This window comes from Tachyglossus aculeatus, chromosome 15, assembly GCF_015852505.1.
Source record: "Tachyglossus aculeatus isolate mTacAcu1 chromosome 15, mTacAcu1.pri, whole genome shotgun sequence".
In the NCBI taxonomy this organism is placed as follows: domain Eukaryota; kingdom Metazoa; phylum Chordata; class Mammalia; order Monotremata; family Tachyglossidae; genus Tachyglossus; species Tachyglossus aculeatus.
In genome coordinates this window covers 27,703,572-27,719,837 of record NC_052080.1, presented here as the reverse complement: position 1 = coordinate 27,719,837, position 16,266 = coordinate 27,703,572, and the positions used below count along the sequence as shown (strand labels likewise).

Below are 16,266 nucleotides of genomic sequence, written 5' to 3'. Positions count from 1 at the left end.
AACGTGCTAAATAATAACACCATCCTGCCCACCTACACCTGGCCCTCAGTCACTCACTCCTTTAACCCCTCAGCCCACCCACTCCCCCAACCCTCAGTCCATCCACCGCTTTGAGCCCTCTGCTGCTTGCCAACTTGTACTTCCCAAGTGCTTAGTACAGTGCTCTGCACACAGTAAGCGCTCAATAAATACGATTGATTGATTGATTGATTGCCACACTCTCCGCTGACCCTCACTACCACAACTTCCCCACCCCCTACTTCCTGCCGGCATCCGCCCTTTAATCTGGAGTCGCCTTCACCTCCTCTAGACTGTAAGCTCATTTTGGGCGGGGAACTTTTCTACCAACTCTCTGTATTGTGCTCTCCCAAGCACCTAGTACAGTGCTCTGCAAACGGTAAGTGCTCAATAAATACCACTAATTGACTACTATCTACCTCCTCCTCTAGACCGTAAACTCGTTGTGGGCAGGGATTGTTTCGGTTTCTTGTTATATTGTACTCTCCCAAACACTTAGTACAGTGCTCTGCACACAGTCAACACTCAATAAATATTATTGACTGACTGATGGACTAATGGATTGATTCATTCAATCATATTTATTGAACGCTTACTGTGTGCAAAGCACTGTACTAAATGCTTGGAAAGTACATTTCAGCAACAAAGAGAGACAACCCCCGCCCACACCGGGCTCACAGTCTAGAAGGGGGGAGACAGACGTCAAAACAAGTAAACAGGCATCAATGTAAATAAATAGAATTACAGATATATACACATCAAAACAAGTAAAGAGAAGGGAGGTGAGGTAAGAGGGGGCAAGGTGATGGAGAGCTCTGAAGCAAATAGTGAGGAGTTTTTGCTTGGTTCAGGGTTGATAGGCAACCACTGGAGATTTTTTGCAGGGGGGGGTGACTTAAATAAATAGAATTATAGATACGTACATATATATGCAAGTGCTATGAGGCAGGGGGGCAGAGCAAAGGGAGTGAGTCGGGGTGACGGGGAGGGGAAGGGGAGCTGAGGAAAGGGGGGCTTAGTGCGGGAAGGCCTCTTGGAGGAGGTCAGTGGTGCTTTGATGGGGGGGAAGTGTGGTCGTTTGGCAGATTTGAGGAAGCAGGGCATTACAGGCCAGAGGTAGGACGTGGGCCAGGGGTCGACGGTGGGACAGGTGAGAACGAGGCACAGTGAAAAGGTTAGCACCAGAGGAGCAGAGTGTGTGGGCTGGGATATAGGAGCGAAGGGAGGTGAGGTAAGAGGGGGCAAGGTGACGGTGAGCTTTGAAGCAAATAGTGAGGAGTTTTTGCCTGATTCGGGGGCTGAAAGGCAACCACTGGAGATTTTTCAGGATAGGGGTGACATGCCCAGAACGTTTCTATAGAAAGATAATCTGGGCAGCGGAGTGAAGTATGGACTGAAGTGAGGAGAGACAGGAGGTTGGGAGGTCAGAAAGGAGGCTGATACAGTAATACAGTTGGGATAGGATGAGAGATTGTACTAGCGTGCGGTTTGGACGGAGAGGAAAGGGAGGATCTTGGCGACGGTGGGAAGGTGAGACCAACAGGCTTTGGTGACGGATTGGATATGTGGGGTGAATGAGAAAGCAGTGTCAAGGATGACACCAAGTTGCAGGTTTGTGAGATGGGAAGGATGGTAGTGCTGTCCACAGTGACAGGAAAGTCAGGGAGAGGATAGGATTTGGGAGGGAAGATAAAGAGCTCTGTCTTAGACATGTTGACTGTTAAGTGGCGGGAGAACATCCAAGTAGAGATGTCCCAAAGGCAGGAGGAGATGCGAGCCTGGAGGGACGGAGAGAGAACAGGGGAGGAGATAGAGATTTGGGTGTCATCCTCATGGAGATGATAAATGAAGCTGTGGGAGCGAATGAGTTCACCAAGGGAGTCAGTGTAGATGGAGAATACAAGGAGACCAAGAACTGACCCTTGAGGAACTCCAACAGTTTTAAAGGACTGACCCTCATCTTTCCAGCCCAACCCCTTAATCTATTCCCATATTCTCTCTCTGCCAGGCCTTCAAATTTGGGAAGGAGGCACTGACCTCAAGCTGTTTCAACACGGCATCTGGCAGATCTTGATCGTAGACTTTCAGCAGCTCGATGGTTTGTCTCAGGGGCTCAAACATCTCATCGGTGCGGCTCTGTCGGTCCTTAACAGCCATCAGGTGTCCCATAACCTCCACCAAGCCATTGTAATCCCCTTCTTCCACCTTCTGGATCAGGCCTTGCTCACAATTCCTTATGAAGGTGTCGAGGTTAGCCAAGCTGTGGGAGAATCCAGTGGGAGGGGCAGGACAAGGATCAGGGAGAGAGAGGAGGAGCAGGAGGTGGTGGCGAAGGAGGAAGCGGAGGAGCGGGAGAAGGAGGAGGAAGCAGCAGAGCCAGAGAAAGAAGCAGAGGAGGCGGCGGAGATTGCGGATGAGGGGAAAACCAATTCAATTCTGCGGTGCCTAGGGTCAATGCCCAGGGCCCAACATCTTCCCCCTACCGCCCGCCCAAAGGTCAAGGGGCAACCCAAGAGCTGACCCATCATTGCAAATCCCCCACTCTCTGGGTGGGATGCAGGCTTGCCCCAGGTGACCCGGTGACTTCCCAAGAGGCATGGTGACCGTGCCACTGTGTCCACGGGTGTGGAGCAGACAACGGCCCCATTAGAGTCCTCAGATCCTTTGGGATTTTGAGGAATGGGGAGCATCAGCTTTGGAGGTGGGTGGGCGTGTATCTGCAAGGGATGCCAGTCCCCAACACGGTCCAGCCCACTAACAGGTTCGGGGCTGAGGACAAGTGGGAGGATTGGCCAGAATCCAGAGCAGCCCCAGAGTCCGGTACAGCTTGGGACAACCCTGAGCTGGGGACACCCCTAAGCTGGGGAGTACCGGCGGGCCAGCTGTCCTCAGACTGTTGGCTCGTCCCCACTGGAGCAGAACCAAGACCGACAGCCCCAGGCCCACCGCCGCATCCCAACGCCACACTCTGAGACTTGGCCAGGACCCCCGGGGGCTTCTCAGGAACAGGAAGGGCCCCGCTGTTCACCCCTGTCTAGCTGGACAATGCAAGGAACCGGCTTCTCTTGGTCCACTGACCGGCAGCTTCCCAGTCTGTGGGCAGAGCTCAGAGTCCCAGGTAACCCAGGGTGCACGACCTCTGGGAGGGCCACGGTCCAGTCTCAGCCGAGGGGACCACTGAGAGAAGCATCCAGGAGGGCTGCCCCGGAAAGCACCCGGTCTGGGACTCTGAGCCAAAGGCCCCGGCCACTCAAGATCAGTTCCCTAAGGAAGTGAAGCGATCGGGAATCCAATCGCCCCACGGGGCGGGATAAACCTGACTGACTGGAAGCCACGGAGAGGAGCCCACCTACCTGCAGGTCACATGGTCGACCAGATGCTGCTTAAACATGAGGCTCCAGCGCTTGACGACCGACAGCAGGGATGCCTTCAGGGGGCGGGCATCGACCCGCAGCCACCCGGTCAACAACCGAGCGGGCTCCAGGCGGCTCACCTCCTCGAAGATCTTCTCATAGGAATCGATCTGCTCTTTAAACTGCTCCAGGGTTGGGGGTGCCTCGGGGACCCCACCTTCCTCGGGGCCAAGCACACGCCCGTGGGCCAGAAACTGCCTCAGCACCTCCTGGCGCTCGTCCACAAACAGGCCGACATAGCGGTCAAAGGTGTCACGGTAGTCGCAGCCGGCAGCCATGGCCCTCCGTGTCCTCTCCATCACCGTGAGGCGTGAGGAGACCAGAGTGGCCACGGCCTCGAGGTCAGCCTGCGGTGGGTGGAGGGAGGAGACATAGCTGAACATACTTGAGGACAGCTCGCTGGTCCGGAGGGAGTGGGGCCGGGCAGCCGGGGGGGTACCTGGTAGTGAGGGCAGTCCTTATGCTGAGCAATGCGGGGGACGAGCGAAGACATTCTGAAGGTGTCACTGACCAGCCCCTTGATGATGCCGTACAAGCCGTCACTGGCTCCGGGGTCCAGGGAGGGTTGAAAGACCAGCTCGGGGAGGGAGAGATCCAGCTGGACTTCCAGCAAGGGGGCCAGTCTGGACTTCGGATCTGGAAAAGCAAGGGTCAGAGAGGTGGGACGGCCAAGACCGCTAGCAGACCTCCCACCCCACCCTGAGAGCCCATCTCCAACGGAAAGGGCCGGCAAACTGGGGAATGTGGGGCAGAACTATCTCCACTGGCCCTGAGCATTATTTATTTAAAGAACTGAGCCTGGCCCATCCTCCCCAACCATTCCTCATTGTCTACAGAGGGACAAGATCTGCCCCCCATCACCAAAAAGCCCTAGGCACACCCCACTGGACAGACAGACAAACTCTCTCTCTTTCTCTCTCTCTCTCCCTCCCTCTTCCTCTCCCTTATCTCGGGTTTCAGTCTCCAAAGCAGTTACCAGTGTTTTCCAGGAGGAAGTTGAGGGAACACTCGATGGCCATGAAGAAACCTTCCAGCACCATGTCGTCGATGTGCTCGACATAAGCCAGCCATGGGCCAGAGGCCGGGTCGGCCAAGAAGAGTCTCTGGTTTTCCTTTTTGGGGAGAATGGCAGGCAGGGGGAAGGGAGAGAGGAGAGGGCATTTTCAAACTGAGACAGAGCAGGCACAGGAGGGCACAGATGGGCAGATCCCAGCCCCAGCAGGAAGCCCAAGGGGCTGCTGGGCACCGATTCCCTTGCACTGGACCTTAACCCGCACCAGGTTTACTGGACAAGGTGGCTGGCAGTCTCAGGGGGTCCCCGAAGCAGCAACAAGCATCAACCAACCTTGGATGGCCTTAGTCCCTTAGCCCAGAGGGCTACATGCCCACAGATACCCACACACAGGAACACACACCCACATACACAGACACACAAAAGGACACACCCACCCACAGGAACACCCACCCACATACACAGACACGCAAAAGGACACACCCACACACAAGTGCACAAACACATGCACACAGACACACGCACACAGACAGCATCTTCTCCATAGCCTCAGCCCATCTCCCGGTCCGCGGGATGAGTCAGTACCCCCACGAGGGAGTGGATTCGCCGGCCGGACTCCTGGATCAGACTGTAGCGCTTGCCCAGGTGTTCTGGCCAATCATCCAGGCTCAGGAGAGATTCCTTTTTCCCATCTTTTCTCTCGAAAATCGGCGGCAGCCACGTTTTCAAGATGTTCTGGATCTCCTCTACGTTGTCCTTGGTCTGCCGAAGCCTCTGCTTGAGATCGCAGACTCCGTCAGTAACGCTCCGGATGTAGTCCCAAGCCCCTGAGAGAGACGGACAGACCGGATCAGGGCGGTAGCAGGAGGAGAGGCCCTCGAAGCTCCCGTGCTCTGCTCAGTTTGTAACTTCCTGAGCAGGGTGAGGATTATGGTGCTCCAGCCAGCCTCCCCAGCCCGAGGAGGCAGGACCCTCAGCAAGGGAGCAGGAAGGGGGCCCCACGAGAGGGACCGACTCTCCACAGCTGTCCTGGAACCATCAGCTCAGGTGCCCTGGGTTCTGTCAAGCAGCAGAAGCAGCATGGCCTAGTGGATATAGCACTAGTCTGAGAGTCAGAAGGACCTGGGTTCTAATCCTGGCTCTGCCACTCATCTGCTGTGTGATCTTGGGCAAGTCGCTTGACTTCTCTGTGCCTCCGTTACCTCATCTGTAAGATGCGGATTGAGACTGTGAGCCCATGTGGGACAGGGACTGTCTCCAACCTGATTAATCTGTATCTGCCCCAGAGCTTATAACAGTGCATGGCACATAGTAAGCATTTAACACATACCATTATAATAATAATAATGATAACTATTATTATTGTTAAAATTAAGTCCTAAAGCCCGGCCAGCTGGCCCTGCGCCCAACAACCCACTGCAGCTCCTGACAAGGGAGCAGGGCGCGTGAGGCCGGGGTCTTCGTCGGCCCCACTTCCCCATGGCCCAGACATCACCCCAGCTGCCCAGTCTGGACCTGCCCTCGGGCGCTGTGACCAGGGGCCAGGTGCTGGCAGCAGCAGGTATCTCCACAGGAGGGCCAGGCTGGAACCAGCTGACCGGACCCTAGGAATCCTGGCCGGAGCCAACTGATCTGAGCCCAGGAATCAAGCAAAAACTCCTCACTCTCGGCTTCAAGGCTCTCCATCACCTCTCCCCCTCCTACCTCACCTCCTTTCTCTCCATCTACAGCCCAGCCCGTACACTCCATTCCTCTGCCGCTCACCTCTTCACTGGACCTCCTTCTCGCCTGTCCTGCCGTCGACCCCCAGCCCACGGCCTTCCTCTGGTCCGGAATGCCCTCCCTCCACACATCCGCCAAACTAGCTCTCTTCCTCCCTTCAAAGCCCTATGAGAGCTCACCTCCTCCAGGAAGCCTTTCCTGATTGAGCCCCCCCTTTTTTCCTCTCCTCCTCCTCCTCCCCATTGCCCCCCAGCCCTACCCCCTTCCCCTCTCCATAGCACTTGAATATATTTGTACGTATTTATTACTCTATTTTATTTGTACATACTATATTTATTTTATTAATGATGTGTATATAGCTATAATTCTATTTATTCTGATGATATTGACACCTGTCTACTTGTTTTGTCTTGTTGTCTCTCTCTCCCCCTTCTAGACAGTGAGCCTGTTGTTGGGTAGGGACCGTCTCTGTATGTTACCGACTTGTACTTCCCAAGCGCTCAGTACAGTGCTCTGCACGCAGTAAGCGCTCAATATATACGATTGAATGAATGAATGAATCTAGGCCGGAGCTAGACCCCAAACCGGGAATATAGGTCAGGAGCCAGGTAAGGGTAGGCTTTCAGGCCATATGTCCGTTCAGGAGTCCGACCGCTGACCCCAGGTCAATGACCCTAGTCACCAGTCCCTCCCGGGAGGCAGTGGTTAGGGCAGCTCCAGGATCTGGGGATGGAGGGCTGGGGGTGAGCCAGGGAAATCTGAGTGTGAGACATGGGACAGGGACTGTGTCTAACCTGATTAACATGTATAATAATAATGGTGGTATTTATTAAGCGCTTACTATCTGCCAAGCACTGTTCTAAGCACTGGGGGAGATACAAGGTGATCAGGTTGTCCCACTTGGGGCTCACAGTCTTCATCCCCATTTGACAGATGAGGGAACTGAGGCTCAGAGAAGTGAAGTGATTTGCCCAAGGTCCCACAAGGTATCTACCCCAGTGTTTAGAACAGCACATGGTAAGTGCTTAAAAAGTACCATAATTATTATTCCAGGGAATGTCCCCAGCCCCCACCTCCAATCACCTTCCGATTTCCAGTTGAGCGACTCCTCGGCCTCCCGCAGCCTGAGATCCAGGTCAAGTAGCCGCTGGTCCACCAGGGGAAGTTCCACCGGCAGCAGCGACCGACGCACCTTGTTGTAGCCATCGGCCAACAGCTCCAGCAGGGCCACAAGCCGCCGGCTCGCTTCTTTGGCAGAGGACATTTCCAGCGCCACCGCCGGTATGGGCCAAGCCCGCTGGGTCTCCAGGTACCTGACCTCCCGCAGCACCGACACCAGCTGGGGACAAGGAGTCACGTGGGCCACCAGCAGCCAACTCTCCACAGAGGCCAGAAAGCTGGGGGGAGCCTCTGCTGGAGCCCCAGAAGAGCATCGGGTTCAAATTCTGACTCACCACTGCCTTCCCCAGATCATCTGGGAATGAGTGACCTCACAGGGAGAGAGGGATTGGGAGATCTAGGGGGTAGCCAGACATCCTGGCCCCCAGCAGCTGGCTGCATGGTAGAAGAGCAGGGGGTTTGGAGGGAGTGGGAGGGCGGGGCAGGGGAGGGGGGGCATGCAAGCAGGGCAAGGGGAAGGAGAGAAGGCTGTCTAGCCTCCTCCCCCTCAAAAGCTGCATCCGCCACCACTTCAGACGGTGTCTGCCGCCAGTGGCGTCCAATGCAGAGGCTCATGGACATTTAGCATGGCCCCGCTCATGGTGGCTGGCTGAGTGAGGGAGGGACTCGGAGTACCGGCGGTCGCTCCATGGGTTTATCCTAGCACTAGCCGTCCTGCTCGATTCTTCCCTTACCTTATTTCTCGACCCATCCTTTGGGCCAGGACCTCGATCCCGACACGCTTCGGACCGCAGCTCTACCCCTGCATCAGCCTCCTCGCTGGCCTCCCAGCCTCCAGCCTCTGCCCTCCAGTCCTTCCTACACCTTGCTGCCAGGGGAGGCTTCCTAAAATGCCCTTGAAACCATCTCCCCTCTCCTTCTGGAGAAGCAAGAGCTAAACAGGGGATTCTAGACTGTAAGTTCGTTATAGCAGGAAACACATCTACCAACTCTGTGACAATGTACTCACTCACTCACCTGGTACCGTGCCCTGCACACAGTAAGCACTCTAATAGATATGATCGACTCACTGACTCAGAAGCCGGAGGGATCAGACTGAGTAGGTGTTGACACCTTACCTGGGGATCAAAGTTGACTGTGATCTGGCAGGTGTCCGGATCTCGCAGGAGGAGCGGCTGGCTGAGGTTGCACTGAGACGTCTCTGACACGGTCCGGCACCAGCCCTCATACAGCTTCCTCTCATACCTAGGAGGACCAGGAGAGTCTTGGGCTGAGGACACCCCTCTTTCCCAAAGCTCGCACCTCACCCTGTGCCAGATACCGAGTGCAACAAACATCCCCAGTCTCCCGACCCACAGAACCACTCCTTGGCCACCAAACAGGGCAGGGGGGGACCCGGGTTGCTGGGGAAAGGGGGCCGGGGAAGGTTGGGGAAAGGCAGAAGAGGTCAGAGGGTGGGGGACCCACCAGATTCAAAGTCCTCCCCTCTCCTGAACTGGGAAACCTGGAGCCCCCAGCATCGACCCCATTGTACACGCTGTGGTCAGGGGTGACTACGGGGAGGCTCCGTGCCCTCCGAGCTGATCCCATTTCCAGAAGGCAGAGAAATGAGGGAAGGATGTGGCTGGAACGCGCCCCGATCTGGGAGTGAATTAGGGTTGGGTGGGAAGAGGCTGGACCCCAGGGCACTCTGAATGACATGACTGGAACACCCCCCGATCAGGGAGTGAATTAGAGTTGGGTGGTAAGACGCTGGACCCCAGGGCACTCTGAAATGGGGAAGATGGGTCTACAGAGTACAGGGCCTGGGGAAGGGAGAGGGGATCCCTGAACCTCGTGGGAGAGAGTTCCGATCCCCTCGCATTGGCCAGGTCAACCACGGCACGAGGTCAGCCCGGGCCCAAACAGATATCCAACGGGCCAGAGACAGGAGCTGGAGGGCCAAGGGGGACAGGTGCCGGGGACGGGAGAGGTTCAGGGGCAGGGGGAAGAGGGGAGCACCACTGACCTCTCCAGTGACAGAAGTAGATCTTCATATTTCTGGATCACTCTCTCTCCAGCTTCAGACTCCAGGCACCTGTAGGGTGTGGTCTGTCCTGGATCAGTGGGTCGGTGGAGTTAGGAAAGCGAGGGGGTCCCCAGAATGGGGAATGAGGAACCTCCGGGCAGCAGCCGAGAAAACTGGGAAGTCCTCCCAGACACCCACCTCCCCGTCCCCAGGCCGCGGTCCCTGGCGGAGGGGCCGACAGAGCTGTTATTGGCAAAGGCCCTGGAGAACCTGGGGGTTCCTGCGAGCACCCGGAGCCCTCCGTGCAGGGGAACCGTGGGCTCTGGAGGCGCGGTCGCTAATCATCTGCTGCCTCTGCCGGCGCAGAAGCAGCTGGGCTCTACCCGCTGCCTCAGCTTCACTTTGATCCATCTTAGACAGTGGCAGGGAAGACAATGAGTCTCCGAGTCAACCCCCCACACCACCCTGGGCACCGACATGCCAGCTTCTCCGACCCCCCTCAGCCCATACAGCCCAAGCCCGGGGCAGGGGACCATACACCCAGGGTGGGGGACCGTCTCCATACAGCCCCACTCCGCCTGGCCCGGCCGGGGTAATGCCCCGTCCGAGGGAGAGGCAGAGGGATCAATAGGCACAAGAGCCGCCGGAGCCACTCCCCAATGTCCTGGGCAGATACGTGGCAGAGCAGCTGCCTTGGGGGCTCCATGGGGGTAGATGGGGGCTGGGGGGTGGGGACGGGGACTGTAACATAACTCACGGTAGTGGGATCCGCCCAAAGCTCCTGAATGGACCCTGGATGCGTTCTCGTAGCTCCTGGGCCCAGCGCAGCCCCCCGACCATGGCTGACGTGTTCCGGTGTGTCGGGGCAAATCCTACAGCACAGACGGGGTGAGGGAAGGCTCACGTGCCGCACTGAAGCCGCGGGCAAAGTAGCAGCCGAGACCCGAACTGCTCCCCCTCCGGCTGCTCCCTCTAGCAGGGCAGCTAGCCAGAGCTGGCTGCCAACAGTCCGGGATCTGTGACCCGTCAATGAGATGGGGTAGGAGACCAGGAGAGCGACCGTGATGGATTAATGCAGCGCTCATTCTGTGCTGACTGCTGGGGTGGACCCAGGGTAATCACACTGGACACTGTCCCTGCCTCACACGAGGTGCCCGGTCCAAGGGGAAGGGGGACCAGAAATCTCAAACCCATTTTACAGGGGAGGAGGCAGAGGTCCATAGTAGTCAAGTGACCTGACTTGACTTACCCAAGGTCACACAGCAGGCCAGTGAAGAGCTCCCGACCGATAACTCTGTGCTCTCTATACCGGGCCACTCTGCCTCCCCATCGGTCAAATGCCGCCCACCCTGGGAACCGTGGGCGGTGCAGCAAAAGCTCCCATGCCGGCTCTCGCCGTGGTCGCCCCCTCCTCAAGATCTTGGCCGGTTAACTGTTGGGCTCGCCCACCTCAACCCCTCCCCGGCAGCCTGCCCAGGCCCCTCAGGGGCAGGGGTGCCCAACCCTGCCCTTGGAAGGCCACTAACGACTCCACACCCCTGCCGCAGTGGGGATCTGGAGCTGCCTGTTCTACAGCTGCGGGGGAAGGAGGGGTTCCTAAGTGCCCACTCTGTGGGGACCATGGACTTGGCATCTTTCGGGTAGGAAGGTTAGCAGATCTACCTCGTCCCAGCCTTGGTGTTGAAAAAGAGTCGAGGGTACTGAACGGGAAGAGGCCGGCTGGCAGGCGGGCGAGAACATCACCTGCACGTAGCCCAAGTGGGGACCGGAGTCGACGCAGTGCGGGAGGATACGCTCCTCCTTTTACACCTTTTACTTCCTCTTCTTTCTCCCTCTTTCCTTCTTTCATTCCTTGTCTTCCCAAAGCCCCACCACCCCCTTCCATGTCCCACCCTCAGTTTGCCCCAGTGGAAAGCTGGTATCATAGATAATGGGCACGCGCTCCCCTAAGCACTGGTCCGGCTGGGTACTGACAGGGAAGGGGGGAGCCCGAGCCACCATCAGCCCAGACCTTGCCTCACATAAGCAGCAGTCCCCACAGGCCAGGTGCCTTGCTCTGCCAGGGAGACTCCGCTGGCAGGGATGGGGCTATCCTTACGCAGGCACAGAACGAGGGCTCAGCCGCGGGCAGGGACAGGGCGAAGACAGTGATCAGGCTAGGGCCAGGAAATCAACTGGGCCCGTACCGAGCTCGGCCTCCTCCCGGAGGCGCCGGCAGTGGAGGAGTCCCGCTGCATCCAGCTCTCTGTCGACCATCGCGATGAGGGCAGGATACTGGGCAGTTGCACTGGCCTCCAGTATTGGTCTTTCGAGAAGGCTCCCAAAGATGTCCAGCAGCTGGGGGGATGAAGAAAGGGCATTCGTCCCCCAAAGTGATCGCCCTCCCTCTAGAACGGGAGGCGATGCGATGCTTGGGGAGAGCCCTGAACCCGTAAGTCCCAACCTCTCCTCCCTCTCTCCCTCAGTCACCCTCTGGTCAGTTGCCTCAGGCAGGCCACACGGACACTTCCAGATGTCGGCCGACACCTTGCGGACCGGGCCGAGAGGCGTCGGACACCATGGAGCGTGGGGGGGGGGGGGGGGGGCAGAGAGCTCGCTTCCTTCCGGAGGGCGGGATCAATGCATTGCCTGCGCTCAGCCCCCACCCCGTCATCAGCTCTTAGATCTCGGGGAGATCTCGGGCAGCTCAGTCGAGAGACCCATCACGACGGCGTTGGCATCAGCCCGTTGGGCGACTCCCACGCACCTTCAAGGCATGCTCCAAACCAGACACGTCACTCAGAGCTTTGGTGAAGATGGTTCCCAGCCTTCGGTCCAGATCTTCTGCCTTCTGCCGGAACTCCAAGAAGTCTCTCTCAAACTCCTGTGGAAACATCAGCTACAGGCAGGAACAAAGCTGTTCGGACAGGCCCGGGGCCATGGGTCCGCTGGGGCGGACCGGGATATCAGACTGGACCTGGAAATCCAGCTGACCACAGGGTGCCCCTGGCACCACTCGAAGGATCCTCCTAGAGGCTGAGCTCCCAACTGGGCAACAGACCTCACCCCAGGCGAGCCACACACCGGAGAACGGCAAGGCTCCGCTCTGGGTTCCAACCATGCCGTCGCCGGGAGGGCGAGCGGGCGGACGTGCCGGTGGATTGACTCTCCACTCGCCAGCAGCTCCTACCCGGGACTCAGGAGCCACAGGAAGTAATAATAATAGCCGTAAAAATAATAACAACAGTGGTATTTGTTAATTGCTCATTATGTCCCAAACCCTGGGCTAAATGCTGGGTTGGATACAAAACAATCAGATCAGACACATGGGGCTCGCACGGCTCTTGGGAGAGGTATTTAACCCCTGTTGGACATATGAAGAAACAGAGGCACAGAAAAATTGGGTGACTTGCCCAAGAACACATCGCTGGCAAGTGACAGAGCCTGAATTAGAAGCCAGGTCTCCCGACTCCCAGACCTGTCGTCATAATATGTCCTGCCCACTTCCCCAGCCCTGATGCCAGACCCAAATGCCCACCTCCCTGTCCCTTGTGCTGCCCAGCCTCTGTAAACCTGTCGCCCTCTCCCTCCTTCGCTCCCTCCCTCCCACCAGCCCCTTACCATGTGCTCGGGATCCAGGCAGTCATAGCTGCTCTCAGAGAAGCTTCTGAAGGCATCTTGGAAGAGCGCAAACACGCTCTGGGCCTGTTCAGTGAGAGCCTGGCCGCGGGCCCCACCCAACTCCAGCTTTTCCATCTTCAGGACGTCCAGCGCCGTCCGGAGGAGTGCCTGGCCGCACAGCATCCGACAGGTCAGAGAACCCGTGAGGGTGGAGACGGCACACCCTATCCCTGATGACCAGATCCCAGGAGCTGGGGCCAGGCCTAACATTTACGTGGAAGCATGGGGGCCGTGAGCTTGGCACGGTGGATGGGACGCCATGGGCTCCACCCCCATCATTTTTCAGGCAGGAAGAACAGCCAAGCTGACCTTCCCCAACTTTGGTGTTCATTCATTCGCTCAATCATATTTATTGAGTGCTTACTGTGTGCAAAGCACTGTAGTAAGCACTTGGGAGAGTACAATATAACAATTATCAGACAAATTCCCCGCCCATAACGAAAAAGAATCAAGAGAAGGTGAAAGAGTTGAGGAGTGGGAGGGCATTGCAGGGGTGTGGGGAGCACTGTTCGTCCCCTTACAATCCCTCCCTGGGCACAGTGCCAAAGATGAGAGGGTCTACAGCTCCTGAATGGCTGCCCATCTATACCCTCCCCAGGCAGGGAGCCCACTGCCCTATGGGCACAGTACCAGCTCTTTCACTCCAGCCCCCATCATTCCTAGCAGATTCAGAGACACCAGAACCCCTAGGAAAGGCCTCAGACGGGGCAAAGAGCAGGCAGGAAGATGTGGACACGAAGGTAAGTTGCGGCATGGAGGCCACTCAAGTTCAAAAAAATAGGAAAAGCTTCTCCAGGACAGAGTGAGGACAGGGAATCTGCTCCCATGAGAATTCTTGCCAGAAACTCAGGCAAGTTCCCAAAATTCCATGCTGGGTAGGAGCAGTGAGGGGGAGGATGAAGGCCAGGGGCAGAAAATGGAGAATCAGGGCTGCCAACCGTGAGGGTGGGTGGGTGCCAGCAACTGGTTTCTCCCAATGCCCAAGTGCCACTGTCTGAGGGTGAGTGCTGTGCCGGATGGGCCACTGGGTGACCGGGAGGGTAGGGGCCCGAGATGTCATGCTCACATCAAAGCCAGTCCTGGCTGGCAGGCCCGGCACCATCCCCTCATTACTGATTCACTGCTGTTGCCCTAATTAACTGCAGCCCTCACAGCCACATGGGGCATCGGGTAAACTGGGCTAAATCCATGCTAATGTTGGCTGAAAAAAATTATGTGAGACCATCTCACAGAGGCATTGTTCCCAGAGAGGAGGTTGAGGACAATTAACCATAGAATGGGGCTAGGGTGACGAGGCAGGAGAGGGCGAGAGGAGAAGGGGGGGAGAGAGGACTCAGGGTGGAGGGGATGGTGTAAGAAAAGAGGGAGGGGAATGGAGGGCAAGGCAAGAAAGAGGGGAAGTCAGCACGAAAGCCACCTGCACTTCCTTCCCTCCAACTCCCTTCTCGAGACACTACTATCTGGTTTCTGTCCCCTTCACTCTGCTGAGACCACACTCCTCCAGGTCACCAATGGCCTCCCTCCTTGCCGAATCTAACCATGGTTAGTTACCCCACCCTAATCCTCCTCGATCTCTAAGCCATCGCTCCTTAACTGTGGAGGACCTTTGGGGCTCTGCACTCCCTCCCCAGGGCCAGGGACGAGCTCCCACGGTTTCAGCCACAACCTCTGTGCAAATTGTTCCCAGCTCAACCTCACCAGTCCCAACTCTTCCCCACATCTGCACATCTGCACATCTCCTCCGGCCTCCAAGACCTCTCCAACTAGATGCACCTCAGCCTCACCGTGTCCGAAATTGAACCCCTCATCTTCCCTCCCGAAACCTCTCCTCCCTCCGCCTTGCCCATCCCAGCTGCCAACACCACCATCCTCCCCATTTCCCAAACCCAAGACTACGGCCTTACCGACGGCTCCTTTTCAACTCCCACGTCCGGTCCACGGCTGCAACCTGCCGGATTTCCCTCCGTAGCAGTTTACGGATCCGCCAGGTCCGCTGCCCCCCAAGGTCCCCACCCTCGCCTGGGCACTTGTCATATCCCAGCTGGATTACTCCAATCAGCCCCTGCACCGGCCCTCCCTGCCTCTAGTCTCTCCCACTCCAGTTCACACTTCACTCTGCTGTCTGGATCATCCTTCTAAAACACCCTTCAACACACACCTCATCAGCAGCTTCCTGTGGTTTCCCAATCTTCTCAGTATCCAAAAGAAACTCCTGACCACTGGCTTTAAGGCACTCCATCAACTCTCCCCCTCTTACCTAGCCACTCTTCTCCCACTGCACCCCAGCTCTCCCACCCCATCCACTCTCCCCAGGCTCACCTTCTTGACTCTCCCAACTCTGACCCCTGGCTCAGGCCCTTCCTTCAGCCTGGAACAAGACCATCAGCTCCTTGAGGGCAGGAGGCCTCATACAGTGTTCTGCACACTGCAGGTGCTCAATAAATGCTATGGATGGATTGACTGGGGCTCGCTCCCAATCCAAATACACCAGACTACCAGCTCTCCCTGCCTTCAGCACTTCTGACATCCTCTCTCCTCCAGGAGATTTTCTCCAAAGACATTTTCTTCTACCCAGGTCCCAGCCTCTCTGTCATCTCAGCACTTTTGTGCGTACCGATTCTGGCACTCCACGGTTTGAACGCTTCTTCCTCCAATTTGTAGATCATTTCCGATCTGTCTCCCCAACAGATTATTAGCTCCTTGAGGGCAGGGATTGTGTCTACCTACTTTATCACACTCTCCCAAGCGTTCTGTACGTATTCGGCACATAGTAGTAAGCACTCAAATACTACCGACTAATGGAAAAGGAGGAAGGGGGAGAAATAGGCAGAGAGGGACAAGGGAGAAGATAAGGATAAGGACAGGGCTGAGGAGAAGAAAGGGTGAGTTCAGGGCCAGAGACAAGAAGGAAGAAGGACAGGGGTCCAGAGAGAATAGCTTTTTCTGGGATCCCCTGGGTTCTAATTCTGGCTCCGTCCTTGTCTGCCATGTGACCTCAGGCAAGTCACTTAACGTCTCTGGGCCTCAGTTACTTCCCCTGTAAAATGGGGATTAAGACCGTAAGCCCCATGTGAGACATGAACTGTGTCCAAATTGACCAGTTTGTATCCATCCCAGCGCTCAATACAATGCTTGGCGCTGGGGGACACAAGGATCTCCCTTTAAACAAATACTTAAAGAATATCATAAAATCAACCGCTCTCAAAGGCAGATGCATTTCGTCCTTGTCTGTTCAGGTCGAAAGTGAGGAACAGCTTCGAAAGGGGCTTTGGGAGGGACCGAGAGGGGACAGGATGGGATTGAAGCAGAGGAGA

The 16,266-nt window shown here is 56.7% G+C and overlaps 1 protein-coding gene across 1 annotated transcript in view; it reads right to left on the bottom strand.

Moving 5' to 3' along the window:
- Positions 1–16,266, bottom strand: part of DNAH9 (dynein axonemal heavy chain 9) — an 89,966-nt gene that overhangs the window by 63,578 nt on the left and 10,122 nt on the right. Inside the window, exons 7-18 of the mRNA XM_038757522.1 lie at positions 12,893–13,060; positions 12,039–12,155; positions 11,479–11,629; positions 10,050–10,164; positions 9,293–9,361; positions 8,403–8,529; positions 7,249–7,504; positions 5,029–5,270; positions 4,408–4,543; positions 3,871–4,067; positions 3,372–3,778; positions 2,056–2,278 (exon numbers count right to left, since the gene is read on the bottom strand). Coding sequence (XP_038613450.1) covers positions 2,056–2,278; positions 3,372–3,778; positions 3,871–4,067; positions 4,408–4,543; positions 5,029–5,270; positions 7,249–7,504; positions 8,403–8,529; positions 9,293–9,361; positions 10,050–10,164; positions 11,479–11,629; positions 12,039–12,155; positions 12,893–13,060 — 2,208 coding nt within the window. The remainder of the gene's footprint in view (positions 1–2,055; positions 2,279–3,371; positions 3,779–3,870; positions 4,068–4,407; positions 4,544–5,028; positions 5,271–7,248; positions 7,505–8,402; positions 8,530–9,292; positions 9,362–10,049; positions 10,165–11,478; positions 11,630–12,038; positions 12,156–12,892; positions 13,061–16,266) is intronic.